At 51.4% G+C, this 26,975-nt stretch overlaps 1 protein-coding gene across 1 annotated transcript in view; it reads right to left on the bottom strand.

Moving 5' to 3' along the window:
* LOC135573811 (ubiquitin-like protein 3) overlaps positions 1 to 26,975 on the bottom strand; it is a 62,333-nt gene that overhangs the window by 4,275 nt on the left and 31,083 nt on the right. The window contains exons 3-4 of the mRNA XM_065024000.1: positions 19,887 to 19,995; positions 9,008 to 9,094 (exon numbers count right to left, since the gene is read on the bottom strand). Coding sequence (XP_064880072.1) covers positions 9,008 to 9,094; positions 19,887 to 19,995 — 196 coding nt within the window. The remainder of the gene's footprint in view (positions 1 to 9,007; positions 9,095 to 19,886; positions 19,996 to 26,975) is intronic.

A 26,975-nucleotide genomic window follows, 5' to 3' on the forward strand; every position in this document is an offset into this window, starting at 1 on the left:
CACTCTCTCCTTCCCTCATATGACCACTCTCTCCTTCCCTCATATGACCACTCTCTCCCTCCCTCTCTCCTTCCCTCTCTCCTTCCCTCTCTCCCTCATATGACCACTCTCTCCTTCCCTCTCTCCCTCCCTCTCTCCTTCCCTCTCTCCCTCATATGACCACTCTCTCCCTCCCTCTCTCCTTCCCTCTCTCCCTCATATGACCACTCTCTCCTTCCCTCATATGACCACTCTCTCCTTCCCTCATATGACCACTCTCTCCTTCCCTCTCTCCCTCATATGACCACTCTCTCCTTCCCTTTCTCCCTCATATGACCACTCTCTCCTTCCCTTTCTCCCTCATATGACCACTCTCTCCTTCCCTCTCTCCCTCATATGACCACTCTCTCCCTCCCTCTCTCCTTCCCTCTCTCCTTCCCTCTCTCCCTCATATGACCACTCTCTTCTTCCCTCTCTCCTTCCCTCTCTCCTTCCCTCTCTCCCTCCCTCTCTCCCTCATATGACCACTCTCTCCTTCCCTCTCTCCCTCATTTGACCACTCTCTCCTTCCCTCTCTCCCTCATATGACCACTCTCTCCTTCCCTCTCTCCCTCATATGACCACTCTCTCCCTCCCTCTCTCCTTCCCTCTCTCCTTCCCTCTCTCCCTCATATGACCACTCTCTCCTTCCCTCTCTCCTTCCCTCTCTCCCTCATATGACCACTCTCTCCCTCCCTCTCTCCTTCCCTCTCTCCCTCATATGACCACTCTCTCCTTCCCTCATATGACCACTCTCTCCTTCCCTCATATGACCACTCTCTCCTTCCCTCATATGAACACTCTCTCCTTCCCTCTCTCCTTCCCTCTCTCCCTCATATGACCACTCTCTCCTTCCCTCATATGACCACTCTCTCCTTCCCTCATATGACCACTCTCTCCTTCCCTCATATGACCACTCTCTCCTTCCCTTTCTCCCTCATATGACCACTCTCTCCTTCCCTCTCTCCCTCATATGACCACTCTCTCCCTCCCTCTCTCCTTCCCTCTCTCCTTCCCTCTCTCCCTCATATGACCACTCTCTCCTTCCCTCTCTCCCTCATATGACCACTCTCTCCTTCCCTCTCTCCTTCCCTCTCTCCCTCCCTCTCTCCCTCATATGACCACTCTCTCCTTCCCTCTCTCCCTCATATGACCACTCTCTCCTTCCCTCTCTCCTTCCCTCTCTCCTTCCCTCTCTCCCTCATATGACCACTCTCTCCTTCCCTCTCTCCTTCCCTCTCTCCCTCATATGCACACTCTCTCCTTCCCTCTCTCCCTCATATGACCACTCTCTCCTTCCCTCTCTCCCTCATATGACCACTCTCTCCTTCCCTCTCTCCCTCATATGACCACTCTCTCCCTCCCTCTCTCCTTCCCTCTCTCCTTCCCTCTCTCCCTCATATGACCACTCTCTCCCTCCCTCTCTCCTTCCTCTCTCCTTCCCTCTCTCCTTCCCTCTCTCCCTCATATGACCACTCTCTCCCTCCCTCTCTCCTTCCCTCTCTCCTTCCCTCTCTCCCTCATATGACCACTCTCTCCCTCCCTCTCTCCTTCCCTCTCTCCCTCATATGACCACTCTCTCCTTCCCTCATATGACCACTCTCTCCTTCCCTCATATGACCACTCTCTCCTTCCCTCTCTCCCTCATATGACCACTCTCTCCTTCCCTTTCTCCCTCATATGACCACTCTCTCCTTCCCTCTCTCCCTCATATGACCACTCTCTCCCTCCCTCTCTCCTTCCCTCTCTCCTTCCCTCTCTCCCTCATATGACCAATCTCTCCCTCCCTCTCTCCTTCCCTCTCTCCTTCCCTCTCTCCCTCATATGACCACTCTCTCCTTCCCTCTCTCCTTCCCTCTCTCCCTCATATGACCACTCTCTCCCTCCCTCTCTCCTTCCCTCTCTCCTTCCCTCTCTCCCTCATATGACCACTCTCTCCTTCCCTCTCTCCCTCATATGACCACTCTCTCCTTCCCTCTCTCCTTCCCTCTCTCCTTCCCTCTCTCCTTCCCTCTCTCCTTCCCTCTCTCTCTTGTTTGACCACTCTCTCATTCCCTCATTTGACCACTCTCTCCTTCCCTCATATGACCACTCTCTCCTTCCCTCATATGACCACTCTCTCCCTCCCTCTCTCCTTCCCTCTCTCCTTCCCTCTCTCCCTCATATGACCACTCTCTCCTTCCCTCTCTCCCTCATATGACCACTCTCTCCTTCCCTCATATGACCACTCTCTCCTTCCCTCATATGACCACTCTCTCCTTCCCTCTCTCCCTCATATGACCACTCTCTCCCTCCCTCTCTCCTTCCCTCTCTCCTTCCCTCTCTCCCTCATATGACCACTCTCTCCTTCCCTCTCTCCCTCCCTCTCTCCTTCCCTCTCTCCCTCATATGACCACTCTCTCCCTCCCTCTCTCCTTCCCTCTCTCCCTCATATGACCACTCTCTCCTTCCCTCATATGACCACTCTCTCCTTCCCTCATATGACCACTCTCTCCTTCCCTCTCTCCCTCATATGACCACTCTCTCCTTCCCTCTCTCCCTCATATGACCACTCTCTCCCTCCCTCTCTCCTTCCTCTCTCCTTCCCTCTCTCCCTCATATGACCACTCTCTCCTTCCCTCTCTCCCTCATATGACCACTCTCTCCTTCCCTCCCTCCTTCCCTCTCTCCTTCCCTCTCTCCTCCCCTCTCTCCCTCCCTCTCTCCCTCATATGACCACTCTCTCCTTCCCTCTCTCCCTCATTTGACCACTCTCTCCTTCCCTCTCTCCCTCATATGACCACTCTCTCCTTCCCTCTCTCCCTCATATGACCACTCTCTCCCTCCCTCTCTCCTTCCCTCTCTCCTTCCCTCTCTCCCTCATATGACCACTCTCTCCTTCCCTCTCTCCCTCCCTCTCTCCTTCCCTCTCTCCCTCATATGACCACTCTCTCCTTCCCTCTCTCCCTCATGACCACTCTCTCCTTCCCTCATATGACCACTCTCTCCTTCCCTCATATGACCACTCTCTCCTTCCCTCATATGAACACTCTGTCCTTCCCTCTCTCCTTCCCTCTCTCCCTCATATGACCACTCTCTCCTTCCCTCATATGACCACTCTCTCCTTCCCTCATATGACCACTCTCTCCTTCCCTCTCTCCCTCATATGACCACTCTCTCCTTCCCTCTCTCCCTCATATGACCACTCTCTCCTTCCCTCTCTCCCTCATATGACCACTCTCTCCCTCCTCTCTCCTTCCTCTCTCCTTCCCTCTCTCCCTCATATGACCACTCTCTCCTTCCCTCTCTCCCTCATATGACCACTCTCTCCTTCCCTCTCTCCTTCCCTCTCTCCTTCCCTCTCTCCCTCCCTCTCTCCCTCATATGACCACTCTCTCCTTCCCTCTCTCCCTCATATGACCACTCTCTCCTTCCCTCTCCTTCCCTCTCTCCTTCCCTCTCTCCTCATATGACCCTCTCTCCTTCCCTCTCTCCTTCCCTCTCTCCCCTCATATGACCACTCTCTCCTTCCCTCTCTCCTTCCCTCTCTCCTCATATGACCACTCTCCTTCCCTCTCTCCTCATATGACCACTCTCTCCCTCCCTCTCTCCTTCCCTCTCTCCTTCCCCTCTCTCCTTCCCTCTTTCCCTCATATGACCACTCTCTCCCTCCCTCTCTCCTTCCCTCTCTCCTTCCCTCTCTCCTTCCCTCTCTCCCTCATATGACCACTCTCTCCCTCCCTCTCTCCTTCCCTCTCTCCTTCCCTCTCTCCCTCATATGACCACTCTCTCCCTCCCTCTCTCCTTCCTCTCTCCCTCATATGACCACTCTCTCCTTCCCTCATATGACCACTCTCTCCTTCCCTCATATGACCACTCTCTCCTTCCCTCTCTCCTCATATGACCACTCTCTCCTTCCTTTCTCCCACATATGACCACTCTCTCCTTCCCTCTCTCCTTCCCTCTCTCCTCATATGACCACTCTCTCCCTCCCTCTCTCCTTCCTCTCTCCCTCATATGACCACTCTCTCCCTCCTCTCTCCTTCCCTCTCTCCCTCATATGACCACTCTCTCCTTCCCTCATATGACCACTCTCTCCTTCCCTCATATGACCACTCTCTCCTTCCCTCTCTCCCTCATATGACCACTCTCTCCTTCCCTTTCTCCCACATATGACCACTCTCTCCTTCCCTCTCTCCTTCCCTCTCTCCCTCATATGACCACTCTCTCCCTCCTCTCTCCTTCCCTCTCTCCTTCCCTCTCTCCCTCATATGACCACTCTCTCCTCCCTCTCTCCTTCCCTCTCTCCTTCCTCTCTCCCTCATATGACCACTCTCTCCTTCCCTCGCTCCTTCCCTCTCTCCCTCATATGACCACTCTCTCCCTCCCTCTCTCCTTCCCTCTCTCCTTCCCTCTCTCCCTCATATGACCACTCTCTCCTTCCTCTCTCCCTCATATGACCACTCTCTCCTTCCCTCTCTCCTTCCCTCTCTCCTTCCCTTTCTCCTTCCCTCTCTCCCTCCCTCTCTCCCTCATATGACCACTCTCTCCTTCCCTCTCTCCCTCATTTGACCACTCTCTCCTTCCCTCTCTCCCTCATATGACCACTCTCCTTCCCTCTCTCCTTCCTTCCCTCTCTCCTTCCCTCTCTCCCTCATTTGACCACTCTCTCCTTCCCTCTCTCCCTCATATGACCAATCTCTCCTTCCCTCTCTCCTTCCTCTCTCCTTCCCTCTCTCCCTCATATGACCACTCTCTCCTTCCCTCTCTCCCTCATATGACCACTCTCTCCTTCCCTCTCTCCTTCCTCTCTCCTTCCCTCTCTCCCTCCTCTCTCCCTCATATGACCACTCTCTCCTTCCCTCTCTCCCCCTCATTTGACCACTCTCTCCTTCCCTCTCTCCCTCATATGACCACTCTCTCCTTCCCCTCTCTCCCTCATATGACCACTCTCTCCTTCCCTCTCTCATTCCCTCTCCTTCTCCTCCCTCATATGACCACTCTCTCCTTCCCTCTCTCCTTCCCTCTCTCCCTCATATGACCACTCTCTCCTTCCCTCTCCCTCATATGACCACTCTCTCCTTCCCTCTCTCCTTCCCTCTCTCCCTCATATGACCACTCTCTCCTTCCCTCTCTCCCTCATATGACCACTCTCTCCCTCCCTCTCTCCTTCCCTCTCTCCTTCCCTCTCTCCTTCCCTCTTTCCCTCATATGACCACTCTCTCCCTCCCTCTCTCCTTCCCTCTCTCTCCTTCCTTCCCTCTCTCCCTCATATGACCACTCTCTCCCTCCCTCTCTCCTTCCCTCTCTCCTTCCCTCTCTCCCTCATATGACCACTCTCTCCCTCCTCTCTCCTTCCCTCTCTCCCTCATATGACCACTCTCTCCTTCCCTCATATGACCACTCTCTCCTTCCCTCATATGACCACTCTCTCCTTCCCTCTCTCCCTCATATGACCACTCTCTCCTTCCCTTTCTCCCACATATGACCACTCTCTCCTTCCCTCTCTCCTTCCCTCTCTCCCTCATATGACCACTCTCTCCCTCCCTCTCTCCTTCCCTCTCTCCTTCCCTCTCTCCCTCATATGACCACTCTCTCCCTCCCTCTCTCCTTCCCTCTCTCCTTCCCTCTCTCCCTCATATGACCACTCTCTCCTTCCCTCGCTCCTTCCCTCTCTCCCTCATATGACCACTCTCTCCCTCCCTCTCTCCTTCCCTCTCTCCTTCCCCTCTCCCTCCCTCATATGACCACTCTCTCCTTCCCTCTCTCCCTCATATGACCACTCTCTCTTCCTTCCTTCCCCTCTCTCCTTCCCTCTCTCCTTCCCTCTCTCCCTCCCTCTCTCCCTCATATGACCACTCTCTCCTTCCCTCTCTCCCTCATTTGACCACTCTCTCCTTCCCTCTCTCCCTCATATGACCACTCTCTCCTTCCCTCTCTCCTTCCCTCTCTCCTTCCCTCTCTCCTTCCCTCTCTCCTTCCCTCTCTCCCTCATTTGACCACTCTCTCCTTCCCTCTCTCCCTCATATGACCAATCTCTCCTTCCCTCTCTCCTTCCCTCTCTCCTTCCCTCTCTCCCTCATATGACCACTCTCTCCTTCCCTCTCTCCCTCATATGACCACTCTCTCCTTCCCTCTCTCCTTCCCTCTCTCCTTCCCTCTCTCCCTCCCTCTCTCCCTCATATGACCACTCTCTCCTTCCCTCTCTCCCTCATTTGACCACTCTCTCCTTCCCTCTCTCCCTCATATGACCACTCTCTCCTTCCCTCTCTCCTTCCCTCTCTCCCTCATTTCGCCACTCTCTCCTTCCCTCTCTCCCTCATATGACCAATCTCTCCTTCCCTCTCTCCTTCCCTCTCTCCCTCATATGACCACTCTCTCCTTCCCTCTCTCCTTCCCTCTCTCCCTCATATGACCACTCTCTCCTTCCCTTTCTCCCACATATGACCACTCTCTCCTTCCCTCTCTCCTTCCCTCTCTCCCTCATATGACCACTCTCTCCCTCCCTCTCTCCTTCCCTCTCTCCTTCCCTCTCTCCCTTATATGACCACTCTCTCCCTCCCTCTCTCCTTCCCTCTCTCCTTCCCTCTCTCCCTCATATGACCACTCTCTCCTTCCCTCTCTCCTTCCCTCTCTCCCTCATATGACCACTCTCTCGCTCCCTCTCTCCTTCCCTCTCTCCTTCCCTCTCTCCCTCATATGACCACTCTCTCCTTCCCTCTCTCCCTCATATGACCACTCTCTCCTTCCCCTCTCCTTCCTTCCCCATATGACCTCTCTCCTTCCCTCTCTCCCTCATATGACCACTTCCTCTCTCCTTCCCTCTCTCCCTCATTTGACCACTCTCTCCTTCCCTCTCTCCCTCATATGACCACTCTCTCCTTCCCTCCCTCCTTCCCTCTCTCCTTCCCTCTCTCCTTCCCTCTCTCCCTCATTTGACCACTCTCTCCTTCCCTCTCTCCCTCATATGACCAATCTCTCCTTCCCTCTCTCCTTCCCTCTCTCCTTCCCTCTCTCCCTCATATGACCACTCTCTCCTTCCCTCTCTCCTTCCCTCTCTCCTTCCCTCTCTCCCTCCCTCTCTCCCTCATATGACCACTCTCTCCTTCCCTCTCTCCCTCATTTGACCACTCTCTCCTTCCCTCTCTCCCTCATATGACCACTCTCTCCTTCCCTCTCTCTCCTTCCTCTCTCCTTCTCCTTCCCTTCTCTCTCCTTCCCTCTCTCCCTCATTTGACCACTCTCTCCTTCCCTCTCTCCCTCATATGACCAATCTCTCCTTCCCTCTCTCCTTCCCTCTCTCCCTCATATGACCACTCTCTCCTTCCTCTCTCCTTCCCTCTCTCCCTCATATGACCACTCTCTCCTTCCCTCTCTCCTCATATGACCACTCTCTCCTTCCTCTCTCCTTCCCTCTCTCCCTCATATGACCACTCTCTCCTTCCCTCCCTCTGACCCTCTCTCCCTCTCTCCTTCTCCTTCCCTCTCCTCTCCTTCCCTCTCTCCTTCCCTCTCTCCCTCCCTCTCTCCCTCATATGACCACTCTCTCCTTCCCTCTCTCCCTCATTTGACCACTCTCTCCTTCCCTCTTTCCTTCATATGACCACTCTCTCCTTCCCTCTCTCTCCCCTCTCTCCCTCCCTCTCTCCCTCATATGACCACTCTCTCCTTCCCTCTCTCTCCCCTCCCGTAAACACTGTCTGAGGTCTACCCAAACACAAACACAGTGCTTCCCTTTCCTGCCCAATCTCTTTCCTTTCCACCCTGTCCAGTCAAAGCAAGTTTCTCTCTCTCCCTCACTCCCTCACTCCCTCTCTCCCTCTCTCTCTCCCTCTCTCTGTCTCTCTCTCTCTCTCTCCCCCTCTCTCTCTATCCCTCTCTCGTCCTGAGGACTGAGGGTCCTCTGTTTCTCTGTTCAGGACAGAGACGTACATGGAGAGAACACACCAGCTTCCCAACACTCCAGCTGAGTGACTGTGAGTGTGACTGTGAGTGTGACTGTGTGACTGTGTGTGTGACTATGTGACTGTGTGTGTGACTGTGTGTGTGTGTGACTGTGTGTGAGAATGTGTGAGTGAGTGTGTGTGAGTGTGTGTGAGTGTGACTGTGTGTGTGACTGTGTGTGTGAGTGTGTGTGTGACTGTGTGTGTGACTGTGTGTGTGTGTGTGTGTGTGTGTGTGTGTGTGTGTGTGTGTGTGTGTGTGTGAGTGTGACTGTGTGTGTGTGTGTGAGTGTGACTGTGTGTGTGACTGTGTGTGTGTGAGTGTGACTGTGTGTCTGACTGTGTGTGACTGTGTGTGTGTGTGTGTAAAAGTGAGTGTGTGAGTGAGTGTGTGTGTGTGTGAGTGTGACTGTGTGTGTGTGTGACTGTGTGTGTGTGTGTGACTGTGTGTGAGTGTGTATGTGTGTGTGAGTGAGTGTGACTGTGTGTAAGTGTGTGTGAGTGAGGGTGACTGTGTGTGAGTGAGTCTGTGTGAGGGTGACTGTGTGTGAGTGAGTGTGTGTGAGTGTGACTGTGTGTGTGTGTGACTGTGTGTGTGTGTGTGTGACTGTGTGTGTGTGTGAGTGTGACTGTGTGTGTGACTGTGTGTGTGTGAGTGTGACTGTGTGTGTGACTGTGTGTGACTGTGTGTGAGTGAGTGTGTATGTGTGTGTGTGTGAGTGAGTGTGACTGTGTGTGAGTGTGTATGTGTGTGTTTGTGACTGTGTGTGTGACTGTGTGTGACTGTGTGTGTGAGTGTGTGAGTGAGTGTGTGTGACTGTGTGTGTGTGTGTGTGTGTGAGTGTGTGTGACTGTGTGTGTGTGTGTGTGTGTGTGAGTGAGTGTGACTGTGTGTGTGACTGTGTGTGTGAGTGAGTGTGACTGTGTGTGTGACTGTGTGTGTGTTTGACTGTGTGTGTGTGAGTGTGACTGTGTGTGTGACTGTGTGTGTGTGTGAGTGTGACTGTGTGTGTGACTGTGTGTGTGACTGTGACTGTGTGTGTGTGACTGTGTGTGTGAGCTCTCACCTCCTAGTGTGACATTTCCATGTAGAAAACGACCCTGGTAGATGAGCCTCAGGATATTAGGACTGCTGACCTGTTCTTCCTCCCAGTCTGAAAGAGAGATGAAGATCACCCTCATCATCATCATCATCATAGTATTCCCAGTTTTTCTGTGTTATTATGTCTCATGGGAGAGAGAGAGGAGAGGAAGAAAGGAGAGAGAAAGAGAGGAGAGAGAAATAGAGGAGAGGAGAGAGAGGAGAGGGAAGAGAGGAGAGAGAAATAGAGGAGAGGAGAGAGAGGAGAGAGAGAGAGAGGAGAGGGAAGAGAGGAGAGAGAGAGACAGGAAGATAAGGAATAGAGAAGAGGGAGAGGGGAGAGGAGAGAGAAGAGAGAGAGAGAGGAGAGGAAGAAAGGAGAGAGAGAAAGAGAGGAGAGAGAAGAGAGGAGAGAGAAATAGAGGAGAGGAGAGAGAGAAGAGAGAGAGAGAGGAGATGTAAGAGAGGGGAGAGTGAAGAGAGGAGAGGAGACATTTACATTTTTTACATTTAAGTCATTTAGCAGACGCTCTTATCCAGAGCGACTTACAAATTGGTGCTTTCACCTTATGACATCCAGTGGAACAGCCACTTTACAATAGTGCATCTAGGTCTTTTAAGGGGGGGGAGAAGGATTACTTTATCCTATCCTAGGTATTCCTTAAAGAGGTGGGGTTTCAGGTGTCTCCGGAAGGTGGTGATTGACTCCGCTGTCCTGGCGTCGTGAGGGAGTTTGTTCCACCATTGGGGGGCCAGAGCAGCGAACAGTTTTGACTGGGCTGAGCGGGAACTGTACTTCCTCAGTGGTAGGGAGGCGAGCAGGCCAGAGGTGGATGAACGCAGTGCCCTTGTTTGGGTGTAGGGCCTGATCAGAGCCTGGAGGTACTGAGGTGCCGTTCCCCTCACAGCTCCGTAGGCAAGCACCATGGTCTTGTAGCGGATGCGAGCTTCAACTGGAAGCCAGTGGAGAGAGCGGAGGAGCGGGGTGACGTGAGAGAGAACTTGGGAAGGTTGAACACCAGACGGGCTGCGGCGTTCTGGATGAGTTGTAGGGGTTTAATGGCACAGGCAGGGAGCCCAGCCAACAGCGAGTTGCAGTAATCCAGACGGGAGATGACAAGTGCCTGGATTAGGACCTGCGCCGCTTCCTGTGTGAGGCAGGGTCGTACTCTGCGGATGTTGTAGAGCATGAACCTACAGGAACGGGCCACCGCCTTGATGTTATTTGAGAACGACAGGGTGTTGTCCAGGATCACGCCAAGGTTCTTAGCGCTCTGGGACGAGGACACAATGGAGTTGTCAACCGTGATGGCGAGATCATGGAACGGGCAGTCCTTCCCCGGGAGGAAGAGCAGCTCCGTCTTGCCGAGGTTCAGCTTGAGGTGATGATCCGTCATCCACACTGATATGTCTGCCAGACATGCAGAGATGCGATTCGCCACCTGGTCGTCAGAAGGGGGAAAGGAGAAGATTAATTGTGTGTCGTCTGCATAGCAATGATAGGAGAGACCATGTGAGGTTATGACAGAGCCAAGTGACTTGGTGTATAGCGAGAATAGGAGAGGGCCTAGAACAGAGCCCTGGGGGACACCAGTGGTGAGAGCACGTGGTGAGGAGACGGATTCTCGCAACGCCACCTGGTAGGAGCGACCTGTCAGGTAGGACGCAATCCAAGCGTGGGCCGCGCCGGAGATGCCCAACTCGGAGAGGGTGGAGAGGAGGATCTGATGGTTCACAGTATCGAAGGCAGCCGATAGGTCTAGAAGGATGAGAGCAGAGGAGAGAGAGTTAGCTTTAGCAGTGCGGAGCGCCTCCGTGATACAGAGAAGAGCAGTCTCAGTTGAATGACTAGTCTTGAAACCTGACTGATTTGGATCAAGAAGGTCATTCTGAGAGAGATAGCGGGAGAGCTGGCCAAGGACGGCACGTTCAAGAGTTTTGGAGAGAAAAGAAAGAAGGGATACTGGTCTGTAGTTGTTGACATCGGAGGGATCGAGTGTAGGTTTTTTCAGAAGGGGTGCAACTCTCGCTCTCTTGAAGACGGGAGGGACGTAGCCAGCGGTCAGGGATGAGTTGATGAGCGAGGTGAGGTAAGGGGAGAAGGTCACCGGAGATGGTCTGGAGAAGAGAGGAGGGATAGGGTCAAGCGGGCAGGTTGTTGGGCGGCCGGCCGTCACAAGACGCGAGATGTCATCTGGAGAGAGAGGGGAGAAAGAGGTCAGAGCACAGGGTAGGGCAGTGTGAGCAGAACCAGCGGTGTCGTTTGACTTAGCAAACGAGGATCGGATGTCGTCGACCTTCTTTTCAAAATGGTTGACGAAGTCATCTGCAGAGAGGGAGGAGGGGGAGGGGGAGGAGGATTCAAGAGGGAGGAGAAGGTGGCAAAGAGCTTCCTAGGGTTAGAGGCAGATGCTTGGAATTTAGAGTGGTAGAAAGTGGCTTTAGCAGCAGAGACAGAGGAGGAAAATGTAGAGAGGAGGGAGTGAAAGGATGCCAGGTCCGCAGGGAGGCGAGTTTTCCTCCATTTCCGCTCGGCTGCCCGGAGCCCTGTTCTGTGAGCTCGCAATGAGTCGTCGAGCCACGGAGCGGGAGGGGAGGACCGAGCCGGCCTGGAGGATAGGGGACATAGAGAGTCAAAGGATGCAGAAAGGGAGGAGAGGAGGGTTGAGGAGGCAGAATCAGGAGATAGGTTGGAGAAGGTTTGAGCAGAGGGAAGAGATGATAGGATGGAAGAGGAGAGAGTAGCGGGGGGAGAGAGAGCGAAGGTTGGGACGGCGCGATACCATCCGAGTAGGGGCAGTGTGGGAAGTGTTGGATGAGAGCGAGAGGGAAAAGGATACAAGGTAGTGGTCGGAGACTTGGAGGGAGTTGCAATGAGGTTAGTGGAGGAACAGCATCTAGTAAAGATGAGGTCGAGCGTATTGCCTGCCTTGTGAGTAGGGGGAAGGTGAGAGGGTGAGGTCAAAAGAGGAGAGGAGGAAAGAAGGAGGCAGAGAGGAATGAGTCAAAGGTAGACGGGGAGGTTAAAGTCGCCCAGAACTGTGAGAGGTGAGCCGTCCTCAGGAAAGGAGCTTATCAAGGCATCAAGCTCATTGATGAACTCTCCGAGGGAACCTGGAGGGCGATAAATGATAAGGATGTTAAGCTTGAAAGGGCTGGTAACTGTGACAGCATGGAATTCAAAGGAGGCGATAGACAGATGGGTAAGGGGAGAAAGAGAGAATGACCACTTGGGAGAGATGAGGATCCCGGTGCCACCACCCCGCTGACCAGAAGCTCTCGGGGTGTGCGAGAGCACGTGGGCGGACGAAGAGAGAGCAGTAGGAGTAGCGGTGTTGTCTGTGGTGATCCATGTTTCCGTCAGAGCCAAGAAGTCGAGGGACTGGAGGGAGGCATAGGCTGAGATGAACTCTGCCTTGTTGGCCGCAGATCGGCAGTTCCAGAGGCTACCGGAGACCTGGAACTCCACGTGGGTCGTGCGCGCTGGGACCACCAGATTAGGTGGCTGCGGCCATGCGGTGTGGAGCGTTTGTATGGTCTGTGCAGAGAGGAGAGAACAGGGATAGACAGACACATAGTTGACAGGCTAGAGAAGAGGCTACGCTAATGCAGAGGAGATTGAATGACAAGTGGACTACACGTCTCGAATGTTCAGAAAGTTAAGCTTACGTAGCAAGAATCTAATTGACTAAAATGATTAAAATGATAGAGTACTGCTGGGGTAGGCTAGCTGCGTTGTTGACACTACCCTAATCAAGTCGTACCGTTGAGTGTGAAGTTTCTACAATGCTGCTTTTCGGGAGCTAGCTGGCTAGCTAGCAGTGTTGGTTACGTTACGTTGCGTTAGGAGAACGACAATAGCTGGCTAGCTAACCTAGAAAATCGCTCTAGACTACACAATTATCTTTGAAACAAAGAGGGCTATGTAGCTAGCTATGTAGCTAGCTACGATCAAACAAATCACACCGTTGGGACTGTAATGAAATGAAATGAAAAAGTGATACTACCTGTGGAGCGACGCGGAATGCGACCGGAATGCGAAAGTTCTATTCAGTAGACGTTGGCTGGCTATTGGCTAGCTAGGAGTGTCTCCTACGTTAAGGACGACAAAATAGCTGGCTAGCTAACCACGGTGAATTAAGATAATCACTCTAAGACTACACACTCTAAACTACACAATTATCTTGGATACGAAGACAGCTAAGACAACTATGTAGCTATCTAATACTACACTAATCAAGTCGTTCGGTTGAGTGTGATAGTTACTACAGTGCTACGGTAGCCGGTGAACGTATGCTAGCTGGCTAGCTGCTAGGCAGATAGGAGGGCGACGAAATACGATAGAGAGACAGAGTGAAGAGAGGGGAGAGGGAGAGAGGGAAGAAAGGAGAGGGAGAGGGAAGAGAGGAGAGAGAAAGAGAGAGAGACAGGAAGATAAGGAATAGAGAAGAGGGAGGGGGGAGAGGGAGAGAGAAGAGAGAGAGAGAGGAGAGGGAAGAGAGGAGAAAGAGAGAGAGACAGGAAGATAAGGAATAGAGAAGAGGGAGAGGGGAGAGGGAGAGAGAAGAGAGAGAGAGAGGAGAGGGAAGAAAGGAGAGAGAAAGAGAGGAGAGAGAAGAGAGGAGAGAGAAATAGAGGAGAGGAGAGAGAGAAGAGAGAGAGAGAGGAGAGGGAAGAGAGAGAGGAGATGTAAGAGAGGGGAGAGTGAAGAGAGGAGAGGAGACAGAGTGAAGAGAGGGGAGAGGGAGAGAGGGAAGAAAGGAGAGGGAGAGGGAAGAGAGGAGAGGGAGAGAGGGAAGAGAGGAGAGGGAGAAAGGAGAGGGAAGAGGAGAGAGGAGTGGGGAGAAAGGAGAGGGGAGAGAGGAGAGGGGAGAGGGAGAGAGGGAAGAGAGGAGAGGAGAGGGAAGAGAGGGGGAGAGAGGAGAGGGAAGAGAGGAGAGGGGAGAGAGGGGGAAGAGAGGAGACGGGAGAGAGGAGAGGGGAGAGAGGGAAGAGAGGAGAGGGAAGAGAGGGAAGGGGAGAGAGGGAAGGGGAGAGAGGAGAGGGAGAGAGGGGGAGAGAGGAGAGGGAAGAGAGGAGAGGGGAGAGAGGGAAGAGAGGAGAGGGAAGAGAGGGAAGAGAAGAGAGGAGAGGGGAGAGAGGAGAGGGGAGAGAGAGAGGGGAGAGAGGGGGAGAGAGGAGAGGGAAGAGAGGAGAGGGGAGAGAGGGGGAAGAGAGGAGAGGGAGAGAGGGAAGAGAGGAGAGGGAAGAGAGGGAAGGGGAGAGAGGAGAGGGAGAGAGGGAGGGGAGAGAGGAGAGGGAAGAAAGGAGAGAGGGGAAGAGAGGAAGAGAGGAGAGGGAAGAGAGGGAAGGGGAGAGAGGGAAGGGGAGAGAGGAGAGGGGAGAGGGGGGAGAGAGGAGAGGGAAGAGAGGGGGAGAGAGGAGAGGGAAGAGAGGAGAGAGAAAGAGAGGAGAGAGAAGAGAGGGAAGGGGAGAGAGGGAAGGGGAGAGAGAGAGGGGAGAGAGGGAAGGGGAGAGAGGAGAGGGAGAGAGGGGGAGAGAGGAGAGGGAAGAGAGGAGAGGGGAGAGAGGGAAGAGAGGAGAGGGAAGAGAGGGAAGAGAGGGGGAGAGAGGAGAGGGAAGAGAGGAGAGGGGAGAGAGGAGAGGGGAGAGAGGAGAGGGAGAGAGGGGGAGAGAGGAGAGGGAAGAGAGGGGAGAGGGGAGAGAGGGGAGGGGAGAGAGGGAGAGGGGAGAGAGGAGAGGGGAGAGAGGGGGAGAGAGGAGAGGGAAGAGAGGAGAGGGAAGAGAGGAGAGGGAGAGAGGAGAGGGGAGAGAGGGGGAGAGAGGAGAGGGAAGAGAGGAGAGGGGAGAGAGGGGGAGAGAGGAGAGGGAAGAGAGGAGAGGGAAGAGAGGAGAGGGGAGAGAGGGGGAGAGAGAGGAGAGGGAAGAGAGGAGAGGGAAGAGAGGAGAGGGGAGAGAGAGAGGGGAGAGAGGAGAGGGGAGAGAGGGGGAGAGAGAGAGGGAAGAGAGGAGAGGGGAGAGGGGGAAGAGAGGAGAGGGAAGAGAGGAGAGGGAGAGAGGGAAGAGAGGAGAGGGAAGAGAGGGAAGGGGGAGAGAGGAGAGGGAGAGAGGGGGAGAGAGGAGAGGGAAGAAAGGAGAGGGGAGAGAGGAAGAGAGAGAGGGAAGAGAGGGAAGGGGAGAGAGGGAAGGGGAGAGAGGAGAGGGGAGAGAGGGGGAGAGAGGAAGAGGGAAGAGAGGAGAGAGAAAGAGAGGAGAGAGAAGAGAGGAGAGAGAAAGAGAGAGAGACAGGAAGATAAGGAATAGAGAAGAGGGAGAGGAGAGAGAAGAGAGAGAGAGAGGAGAGGGACGAAAGGAGAGAGAAAGAGAGGAGAGAGAAGAGGGAAGAGAGGAGAGAGAAAGAGAGGAGAGAGAAGAGAGGAGAGAGAAGAGAGGAGAGAGAAGAGAGGAGAGAGAAATAGAGGAGAGAGAAGAGAGGAGAGAGAAATAGAGGAGAGAGAAGAGGGAAGAGAGGAGAGAGAAAGAGAGGAGAGAGAAGAGGGAAGAGAGGAGAGAGAAAGAGAGAAGAGAGGAGAGAGAAAGAGAGGAGAGAGAAGAAAGGAGAGAGAAAGAGAGGAGAGAGAAAGAGAGGAGAGAGAAGAGAAATAGAGGAGAGAGAGAGAGAAGAGAGAGAGAGAGGAGAGGGAAGAGAGAGAGGAGATGTAAGAGAGGGGAGAGGAAGAGAGGGGAGAGGGAGAGAGGGAAGAAAGGAGAGGGAGAGGGAAGAGAGGAGAGGGAGAAAGGAGAGGGAAGAGGAGAGAGGAGTGGGAAGAAAGGAGAGGGGAGAGAGGAGAGGGGAGAGGGAGAGGAGAGAGGGAAGAGAGGAGAGGAGAGGGAAGAGAGAGGGGGAGAGGAGAGGGAAGGAGAGGAGAGGGGGAGAGAGGAGAGGGAGAGAGGAGAGGGGAGAGAGGGAGAGGAGAGAGAGGAGAGGGAAGAGAGAGAGGAGAGGGAAGGGAAGAGAGGAGAGGGGAAGAGAGGAGAGGGAAGAGAGTAGAGGGGAGAGAGGGAAGAGAGGAGAGGGAAGAGAGGGAAGGGGACAGAGGAGAGGGGAGAGAGGGGGAGAGAGGGAAGGGGAGAGAGGGAAGGGAGAGAGGAGAGGGGAGAGAGGGAAGGGGACAGAGGAGAGGGAGAGAGGGGGGGAGAGAGGGAAGGGGAGAGAGGGAAGGGGAGAGAGGAGAGGGGAGAGAGGGGGAGAGAGAGGAGAGGGAAGAGAGGGGGAGAGAGGAGAGGGAAGAGAGGAGAGGGGAGAGAGGGGGAAGAGAGGAGAGGAAGAGAGGAGAGGGAGAGAGTGAAGAGAGGAGAGGGAAGAGAGGGAAGGGGAGAGAGGGAAGGGGAGAGAGGAGAGGGAGAGGAGAGAGGGAAGAGAGGAGAGGAGAGGGAAGGGAAGAGAGGGGGGAAGAGAGGAGAGGGGAGAGAGGGAAGAGAGGAGAGGGAAGAGAGGAGAGGGAAGGGGAGAGAGGAGAGGGAGAGGAGAGAGAGGAGAGGGAAGAGAGAGAGGAGAGGGAAGAGAGAGAGGAGATGTAAGAGAGGGGAGAGTGAAGAGAGGAGAGGAGACAGAGTGAAGAGAGGGGAGAGGGAGAGAGGGAAGAAAGGAGAGGGAGAGGGAAGAGAGGAGAGGGAGAGGAGAGAGGAGAGAGGAGAGGGAGAAATGAGAGGGAAGAGGAGAGAGGAGCTTTGGGAAGAAAGGAGAGGGAGAGGGAAGAGAGGAGAGGGAGAGGAGAGAGGGAAGAGAGAGAGGGAGAAAGGAGAGGGAAGAGGAGAGAGGAGTGGGGAGAAAGGAGAGGGGGAGAGAGGAGAGGAGAGGGAGAGGAGAGGGAAGAGAGGGGGAGAGAGGAGAGGGAAGAGAGGAGAGGGGAGAGAGGGGGAAGAGATGGGAGAGGGAAGAGAGGAGAGGGGGAGAGAGGGAGGGAGAGGAGAGAGAGGAGAGGGAAGAGAGAGGGAGATGTAAGAGAAGGGGAGAGAGAAGAGAGGGAGGAGACAGAGGGAGAGAGGGAGAGGGAAGAAAGGAGAGGGAGAGGGAGAGAGGGAAGAGAGGAGAGGGAGAAAGGAGAGGGAAGAGGAGAGAGGAGTGGGGAGAAAGGAGAGGGGAGAGAGGAGAGGGAGAGAGAGAGGAGAAAGGGAAGAGAGGAGAGGAGAGGGAAGGGAAGAGAGGAGAGGGAAGAGAGGAGAGGGGAGAGAGGGGGAAGAGAGGAGAGGGAAGAGAGGAGAGAGGGAGAGAGGGAAGAGAGGAGAGGGAAGAGAGGGAAGGGGAGAGAGGAGAGGGAGAGGAGAGAGGGAAGAGAGGAGAGGAGAGGGAAGGGAAGAGAGGAGAGGGAAGAGAGGGAAGAGAGGAGAGGAGAGAGGAGAGGGGAGAGAGGGAAGAGAGGAGAGAGGAGAGGAGAGAGAGAGAGAGAGAGTAGAGGGAAGGGGAGAGAGGAGAGGGAGAGGGGAGAGAGGAGAGGGAAGGGGAGAGAGGAGATGGAGAGGAGAGGGAAGGGGAGAGAGAGAGGGAGAGGAGAGAGAGAGTAGAGGGAAGGGGAGAGAGGAGAGGGAGAGGAGAGAGAGTAGAGGGAAGGGGAGAGAGGAGAGGAGAGGGAGAGAGGAGAGGGAAGGGGAGAGAGGAGATGGAGAGGAGAGGGAAGGGGAGAGAGGAGAGGGAGAGGGGAGAGAGAGGAGAGGGAAGGGAGAGAGGAGAGGGAGGAGAGAGAGAGTAGAGGGAATGGGAGAGAGGAGAGGAGAGAGAGGAGAGGGAAGGGGAGAGAGGAGAGGGAGAGGAGAGAGAGGAGAGGGAAGGGGAGAGAGGAGAGGGAGAGGAGAGAGAGTAGAGGGAAGGGGAGAGAGGAGAGGAGAGAGAGTAGAGGGAAGAGAGGGAGAAAGGCAGTGGAGTCTGGACACCATAAACTAACCCCCGACACACAGCTGTGAGTTCTGGCCCAGGGCCTTCGAGTGACAGTATCTTTGAGCTCATTAAGGTGTAAGATGTCAGATTCCCACCAGAGTCCCTCTTCAGAGAGCTGTAGCACCAGACACACTGTGGAGGAGTCCAGTAGATAGTCATTGTAATACTACACGATGTAAGGCTACAGCTTTGTGAGGTGTCACAAATGACTCTTTTTTTTTGTCCAGGGACGTCCCCGAAGACGATTTGAAGACATCCTCAAAACGACGTGTCATGGTCCCCGGGAGGTTATTGTCTAGCTCAAAATGTTTTCACCTGTAGTTTCCTGGTATCACATGTAGTTTCCTGGTATCACGTGTAGTTTCCTGGTATCACGTGTAGTTTCCTGGTATCACGAGTAGTTTCCTGGTATCATGAGTAGTTTCCTGGTATCATGAGTAGTTTCCTGGTATCACATGTAGTTTCCTGGTATCACATGTAGTTTCCTGGTATCATGAGTAGTTTCCTGGTATCATGAGTAGTTTCCTGGTATCACATGTAGTTTCCTGGTATCACGAGTAGTTTCCTGGTATCATGAGTAGTTTCCTGGTATCACGTGTAGTTTCCTGGTATCACGTGTAGTTTCCTGGTATCACGAGTAGTTTCCTGGTATCACGAGTAGTTTCCTGGTATCACGAGTAGTTTCCTGGTATCACCTGTAGTTTCCTGGTATCACGAGTAGTTTCCTGGTATCACGTGTAGTTTCCTGGTATCACGTGTAGTTTCCTGGTATCACGTGTAGTTTCCTGGTGTCACGTGTAGTTTCCTGGTATCACGTGTAGTTTCCTGGTATCACGTGTAGTTTCCTGGTATCACGTGTAGTTTCCTGGTGTCACGTGTAGTTCCAAGATATCTGTGTAGTTTCCTGGTATCACGTGTAGTTTCCTGGTATCACGTGTAGTTTCCTGGTATCACGTGTAGTTTCCTGGTATCACGTGTAGTTCCAAGATATCTGTGTAGTTTCCTGGTATCACATGTAGTTTCCTGGTATCACGTGTAGTTTCCTGGTATCACGTGTAGTTTCCTGGTGTCACGTGTAGTTTCCTGGTATCACGAGTAGTTTCCTGGTATCACGTGTAGTTTCCTGGTATCACGTGTAGTTTCCTGGTATCACGTGTAGTTTCCTGGTATCACGTGTAGTTTCAAGGTATCTGTGTAGTTTCAATGTGTCACGAGTAGTTTCCTGGTATCACGTGTAGTTTCCTGGTATCACGTGTAGTTTCCTGGTATCACGAGTAGTTTCCTGGTATCACGTGTAGTTTCCTGGTATCACGTGTAGTTTCAAGGTATCTGTGTAGTTTCAATGTGTCACGAGTAGTTTCCTGGTATCACGTGTAGTTTCCTGGTATCACGTGTAGTTTCCTGGTATCACAAGTAGTTTCCTGGTATCACGTGTAGTTTCCTGGTATCACGTGTAGTTTCAAGGTATCTGTGTAGTTTCCTGGTATCATTTGTAGTTTCCTGGTATCTGTGTAGTTTCCTGGTATCACGTGTAGTTTCCTGGTATCACGTGTAGTTTCCTGGTATCACGAGTAGTTTCCTGGTATCACGAGTAGTTTCCTGGTATCACGTGTAGTTTCCTGGTATCTGTGTAGTTTCCTGGTATCACGTGTAGTTTCCTGGTATCACATGTAGAAATTTTGCATCCTCATTTTGTCACATTTATTTCACGAGATAATTTTTTCACATGTTGCTTTTACATGTTGTTACATTAAGATCACATGTGATCACATGACCTGTGGTTTTTCTGTAAGGGTCACCCATTGGCCAGTTGTGGCAGGAAATGTTGTTGTTTTTCTTCTTCAGCCAAGAGGGGGAACACTAAAATGTTTCACCTGCAAGATGGGCGTCTCCCCCCTAAACCAAATCTTATTTAGGGCCCCCAAAAAGACTGCTGTGAGGTGTCACTCACCCATTGGCCAGTTGTCGTAAACGTGTTTGGCGATGTCTGCGGCCGAGGCGTTGGGGGAGAACAGGAACTCTTTCGTCTTCCCACTGACCAGGATGAGACGTAGGTTAATCTGAAACACACAAGAGGAGAGGAAGGGGTGAGGAGCTGCCACACAAACAGACCAGGCGGAGAAGAAATCGTAATGATCACACAAGAGGAGAGGAAGGGAAATCACTTTAAATCACGTTATCAAATCAGCTTATAGCTCATAGCCTGAGAGAGCCCTGCAACACACACACACACACACACACACACACACACACACACACACACAGTAGAGTGCAAACAAGACAATGTATCTCTCTCACACACACACACACACACACACAGTAGAGTGCAAACAACACAATTTATCTCTCTCTCACACACACACACACACACACAGGTATACACATAGCACTACAGGAATTTATAAACAATACAATCTCTCTCTCACACACACACACACACACACACACACTCCCACTCCCACCCACCCACACACACACACACACACACACACACACACACACACACACACACACACACACACACACACACACACACACACACACACACACACACACACAGGAAACCAGGCTGTGTTTATGAACTCTTATTTTTTTAAAGGTATTGTTCACTAGGGTAGAAAAAATATTTTTTTAAATACGCAATGTACCTTCAGAGATACAGACTGTTCGCTAACCTGAAGGGTACGTGATTATTTCTTAAACCCCAAAACCATCATTACTATAATTTACAGTGTCAATCACAGGAGACTGCTGAGTGGAGGCTCATAATAGTGACCGGAACGGAGGCTCATAATAATGACCGGAACGGAGGCTTATAATAATGACCGGAACGGAGGCTCATAATAATGACCGGAACGGAGGCTCATAATAATGACCGGAACGGAGGTGAATGTTTTATACCCTTCCACCCATTCCACTCCAGTCATTACCACGAGCCCCGTCCTCCATTCCACCCATTCCACTCCAGTCATTACCTCGAGCCCCGTCCTCCATTCCACCCATTCCACTCCAGTCATTACCACGAGCCCCGTCCTCCATTCCACCCATTCCACTCCAGTCATTACCTCGAGCCCCGTCCTCCATTCCACCCATTCCACTCCAGTCATTACCACGAGCCCCGTCCTCCATTCCACTCCAGTCATTACCTCGAGCCCCGTCCTCCATTCCACCCATTCCACTCCAGTCATTACCACGAGCCCCATCCTCCATTCCACCCATTCAACTCCAGTCATTACCACGAGCCCCGTCCTCCATTCCACCCATTCCACTCTAGTCATTACCACGAGCCCCGTCCTCCATTCCACTCCAGTCATTACCTCGAGCCCCTTCCTCCATTCCACCCATTCCACTCCAGTCATTACCACGAGCCCCGTCCTCCATTCCACCCATTCCACTCCAGTCATTACCACGAGCCCCGTCCTCCATTCCACCCATTCCACTCCAGTCATTACCTCGAGCCCCGTCCTCCATTCCACCCATTCCACTCCAGTCATTACCACGAGCCCCGTCCTCCATTCCACCCATTCCACTCCAGTCATTACCTCGAGCCCCGTCCTCCATTCCACCCATTCCACTCCAGTCATTACCACGAGCCCCGTCCTCCATTCCACTCCAGTCATTACCTCGAGCCCCGTCCTCCATTCCACCCATTCCACTCCAGTCATTACCACGAGCCCCATCCTCCATTCCACCCATTCAACTCCAGTCATTACCACGAGCCCCGTCCTCCATTCCACCCATTCCACTCTAGTCATTACCAAGAGCTCCGTCCTCCATTCCACCCATTCCACTCCAGTCATTACCACGAGCCCCGTCCTCCATTCCACTCCAGTCATTACCTCGAGCCCCGTCCTCCATTCCACCCATTCCACTCCAGTCATTACCACGAGCCCCATCCTCCATTCCACCCATTCAACTCCAGTCATTACCACGAGCCCCGTCCTCCATTCCACCCATTCCACTCTAGTCATTACCACGAGCCCCGTCCTCCATTCCACTCCAGTCATTACCTCGAGCCCCTTCCTCCATTCCACCCATTCCACTCCAGTCATTACCACGAGCCCCGTCCTCCATTCCACCCATTCCACTCCAGTCATTACCTCGAGCCCCGTCCTCCATTCCACCCATTCCACTCCAGTCATTACCTCGAGCCCCGTCCTCCATTCCACCCATTCCACTCCAGTCATTACCTCGAGCCCCGTCCTCCATTCCACCCATTCCACTCCAGTCATTACCTCGAGCCCCGTCCTCCATTCCACCCATTCCACTCCAGTCATTACCACGAGCCCCGTCCTCCATTCCACCCATTCCACTCCAGTCATTACCTCGAGCCCCGTCCTCCATTCCACCCATTCCACTCCAGTCATTACCACGAGCCCCGTCCTCCATTCCACCCATTCCACTCCAGTCATTACTACGAGCCCCGTCCTCCATTCCACCCATTCCACTCCAGTCATTACCACGAGCCCCGTCCTCCATTCCACCCATTCCACTCCAGTCATTACCACGAGCCCCGTCCTCCATTCCACTCCAGTCATTACCACGAGCCCCATCCTCCATTCCACCCATTCCACTCCAGTCATTACCACGAGCCCCGTCCTCCATTCCACCCATTCCACTCCAGTCATTACCACGAGCCCCGTCCTCCATTCCACCCATTCCACTCCAGTCATTACCACGAGCCCCGTCCTCCATTCCACCCATTCCACTCCAGTCATTACCTCGAGCCCCATCCTGGGGGAGGTGAAGGCGGGTGGTGGAGGGGGGAGGTGAAGGCGGGAGGTGTAGGGGGAGTATATAGCCTCCACATTGACTCTGTACCGTAATACCCTGTATATAGCCTCCACATTGACTCTGTACCGTAATACCCTGTATATAGCCTCCACATTGACTCTGTACCGTAACACCCTCTATATAGCCTCCACATTGACTCTGTACCGTAATACCCTGTATATAGCCTCCACACTGACTCTGTACCGTAACACCCTGTATATAGCCTCCACACTGACTCTGTACCGGTACCCCCTGTATATAGCCTCCACAATGACTCTGTACCGGTACCCCCTGTATATAGCCTCCACAATGACTCTGTACCGGTACCCCCTGTATATAGCCTCCACATTGACTCTGTACCGTAATACCCTGTATATAGCCTCCACACTGACTCTGTACCGGTACCCCCTGTATATAGCCTCCACATTGACTCTGTACCGTAATACCCTGTATATAGCCTCCACACTGACTCTGTACCGGTACCCCCTGTATATAGCCTCCACATTGACTCTGTACCGTAATACCCTGTATATAGCCTCCACACTGACTCTGTACCGTAACACCCTGTATATAGCCTCCACACTGACTCTGTACCGGTACCCCCTGTATATAGCCTCCACAATGACTCTGTACCGGTACCCCCTGTATATAGCCTCCACACTGACTCTGTACCGGTACCCCCTGTATATAGCCTCCACATTGACTCTGTACCGTAATACCCTGTATATAGCCTCCACACTGACTCTGTACCGGTACCCCCTGTATATAGCCTCCACATTGACTCTGTACCGTAATACCCTGTATATAGCCTCCACACTGACTCTGTACCGTAACACCCTGTATATAGCCTCCACAATGACTCTGTACCGGTACCCCCTGTATATAGCCTCCACATTGACTCTGTACCGTAATACCCTGTATATAGCCTCCACACTGACTCTGTACCGGTACCCCCTGTATATAGCCTCCACACTGACTCTGTACCGGTACCCCCTGTATATAGTCTCCACATTGACTCTGTACCGTAATACCCTGTGAGAAACACCCACCTGACCTACAAAATAATAATTCTTTGCTGAACGGACAGCTGGTGGACAGAATGACCTCTGTTGCAGAGAAATTGACTTGAGGATCTTAGCTACGCAGACATACTGAAAGAGTGCTTTTTTTTGTGTGTCTTCGGTCTTCAGCTAAAAATAATGTATGATGACTTCAGTAACAAAGATGTTATTTTTGAAGAAAATAAAAGGAGTACAACTATCGGACAACCATAATAAGAAGGGTTGAAGACATGAGGAAAAGATATGAGGCTAATCTCACCGGCTCAGCGTTTCAGCATAGCATTGGAAAGCTCAGCTGTATTCAAATGTACTGTATTAGCCTATCAGAAGCTTCTAAAGCCATGACATCATTTTCTGGAATTTTCCAAGCTGTTTAAAGGCACAGTCAACTTAGTGTATGTAAACTTCTGACCCCACTGGAATTGTGATACAGTGAATTATAAGTGAAATAATCTGTCTGTAAACAATTGTTGGAATGAATGACTTGTGTCATGCACAAAGTAGATGTCTGAACCAACAAGACATTTGTGGAGTGGTTGAAAAACGAGTTTTAATGACTCCAACCTGAGTGTAAACTTCTGACTTCAACTGCATCTCTATAATCGTATCACATTAAGAGACCACACCACTGCTCTCTATATAGGCAACTCATTAACAATGCACAGAGAGAAGTCATACCACTGCTCTCTATATAGGCAACTCATTAACAATGCACTAGAGGTTGACCGATTATGATTTTTCAATGCCAATACCGATACCGATTGTAATAATGACAATTACAACAATACTGTATGTAATACTGAACATGTATTTTAACTTAATATAATACATCAATAAAAATCCATTTAGCCTCAAATAAATAATGAAACATGTTCAATTTGGTTTTAATAATGCAAAAACAAAGTGTTGGAGAAGAAAGTAAAAGTGCAATATGTGCTATGTAAGAAAGCTAACGTTTCAGTTCCTTGCTCAGAACATGAGAACATATGAAAGCTGGTGGTTCCTTTTAACATGAGTCTTCAATATTCCCAGGTAAGAAGTTTTAGGTTGTAGTTATTATAGGATTTATAGGACTATTTCTCTCTATACCATTTGTATTTCATATACCTTTGACTATTGGATGTTCTTATAGGCACTTTAGTATTGCCAGTGTAACAGTATAGCTTCTGTCCCTCTCCTCGCCCCTACCTGGGCTCGAACCAGGAACACATCAACAACAGCCACCCTCGAAGCAGCGTTACCCATCGCTCCACAAAAGCCGCGGCCCTTGCAGAGCAAGGGGAATAACTACTCCAAGTCTCAGAGCGAGTGGCGTTTGAAACAGTATTAACGCACACCCCGCTAACTAGCTAGCTATTTCACATCGGTTACACCAGCCATTAGGCTGATAGGCTTGAAGTCATAAACAGAGCTGTGCTTGCGAAGAGCTGCTGGCAAACGCACGAAAGTGCTGTTTGAATGAATGCTTCTGAGCCTGCTGCTGTCTACCACAGCTCAGTCAGACTGCTCTATCAAATCATAGACTTAATTATAACATAATAACACACAGAAATACGACCCTTTGGTCATTAATATGGTAAAATCCGGAAACTATCATTTCGAAAACAAAACGTTTATTATTTCAGTGAAATACAGAACCGTTCGGTATTTTATCTAACGGGTGGCAACCATAAGTCTAAATATTCTTGTTACATTGCACAACATTCAATGTTATGTCATAATTACGTAATAAATTCTGGCAAATAAGTTCGCAATGAGCCAGGCGGCCCAAACTGTTGCATATACCCTGACTCTGCATGCAATGAACACAAGAGAAATGACACAATTTCACCTGGTTAATATTGCCTGCTAACCTGGATTTCTTTTAACTAAATAAGCAGGTTTAAAAATATATACTTCTGTGTATTGATTTTAAGAAAGGCATTGGTGTTTATGGTAGGTACAGTCGTGCAACGTTTGTGCTTTTTTCGCAAATGCGCTTTTGTTAAATCATCTCCCTGCATTGCATCGATTATATGCAACACAGGACACACTAGATAAACTAGTAATATCATCAACCATGTGTAGTTATAACTAGTGATTATATGCAACACAGGACACGCTAGATAAACTAGTAATATCATCAACCCTGTGTAGTTATAACTAGTGATTATATGCAACACAGGACACACTAGATAAACTAGTAATATCATCAACCCTGTGTAGTTATAACTAGTGATTATATGCAACACAGGACACACTAGATAAACTAGTAATATCATCAACCGTGTGTAGTTAACTAGTGATTATGATTGATTGATTCTTTTTTACAAGATAAGTTTAATGCTAGCTAGCAACTTACCTTGGCTTCTACTGCATTCGCGTAACAGGCAGGCTCCTCGTGGAGTGCAATGAGAGGCAGGTGGTTAGAGTGTTGGACTAGTTAACTGTAAGGTTGCAAGATTGGATCCCCCGAGATGACAAGGTGAAAATCTGTCGTTCTGCCCCTGAAGAAGGCAGTTAAGCCACCGTTCCTAGGCTGTAATTGACAATAATAATTTGTTCTTAACTGACTTGCCTAGTTAAATAAAGGTATAAAAAAATGTTTTTAAAAAATGCAATCGTCAAAATCAGCGCCCAAAAAACCCCATTTCCGATTGTAATTAATCGGCCATTCCGATTAATCGGTCTGTGACGTAGAAGTTCGTCACTGGCCGCGGGCAGCATTTGGTTCTTTAACGCACACACATATTCATCACTCCTCCCTGCGCCATTATACCATAAGTTAACAATGTGGGTCGACACACAAATTAACTTCTGTCTTGGTGCATGCATTTCACACTTGTCAATGTTCATATTTGAGAGATACAATAATTATTATACTTATCAATGTTGTGGATGAGCGCATTGTTTGTTTGTTCTGTTCCTCTCTCTCCATCTCTGTAGCTTCCGGGTATGCTGGAAAAGGACCCGAGCTAAGGGAATTGGGTTGGCTTTATAGTGCCTGTCCCAAATGGCTCATTAATGCATATGGGCATATTGAAAGATATTGTCAGTAGTGATGTAATGTTGTAAATGTTATGTTGTGATATTGTTTAAAACCGTGTTGCAATGTATATCCTTTAGTATGTTTAGTTCATGGAAAATGTAGGTTTGTATTGTTAATTGATTAATTAATTGTTGGAGCGAGCGGTCGCATCTGCACTCGGTCCGCAGGTAGTATTACA

Source organism: Oncorhynchus nerka, linkage group LG10 (assembly GCF_034236695.1).
Source record: "Oncorhynchus nerka isolate Pitt River linkage group LG10, Oner_Uvic_2.0, whole genome shotgun sequence".
NCBI lineage: Eukaryota > Metazoa > Chordata > Actinopteri > Salmoniformes > Salmonidae > Oncorhynchus > Oncorhynchus nerka.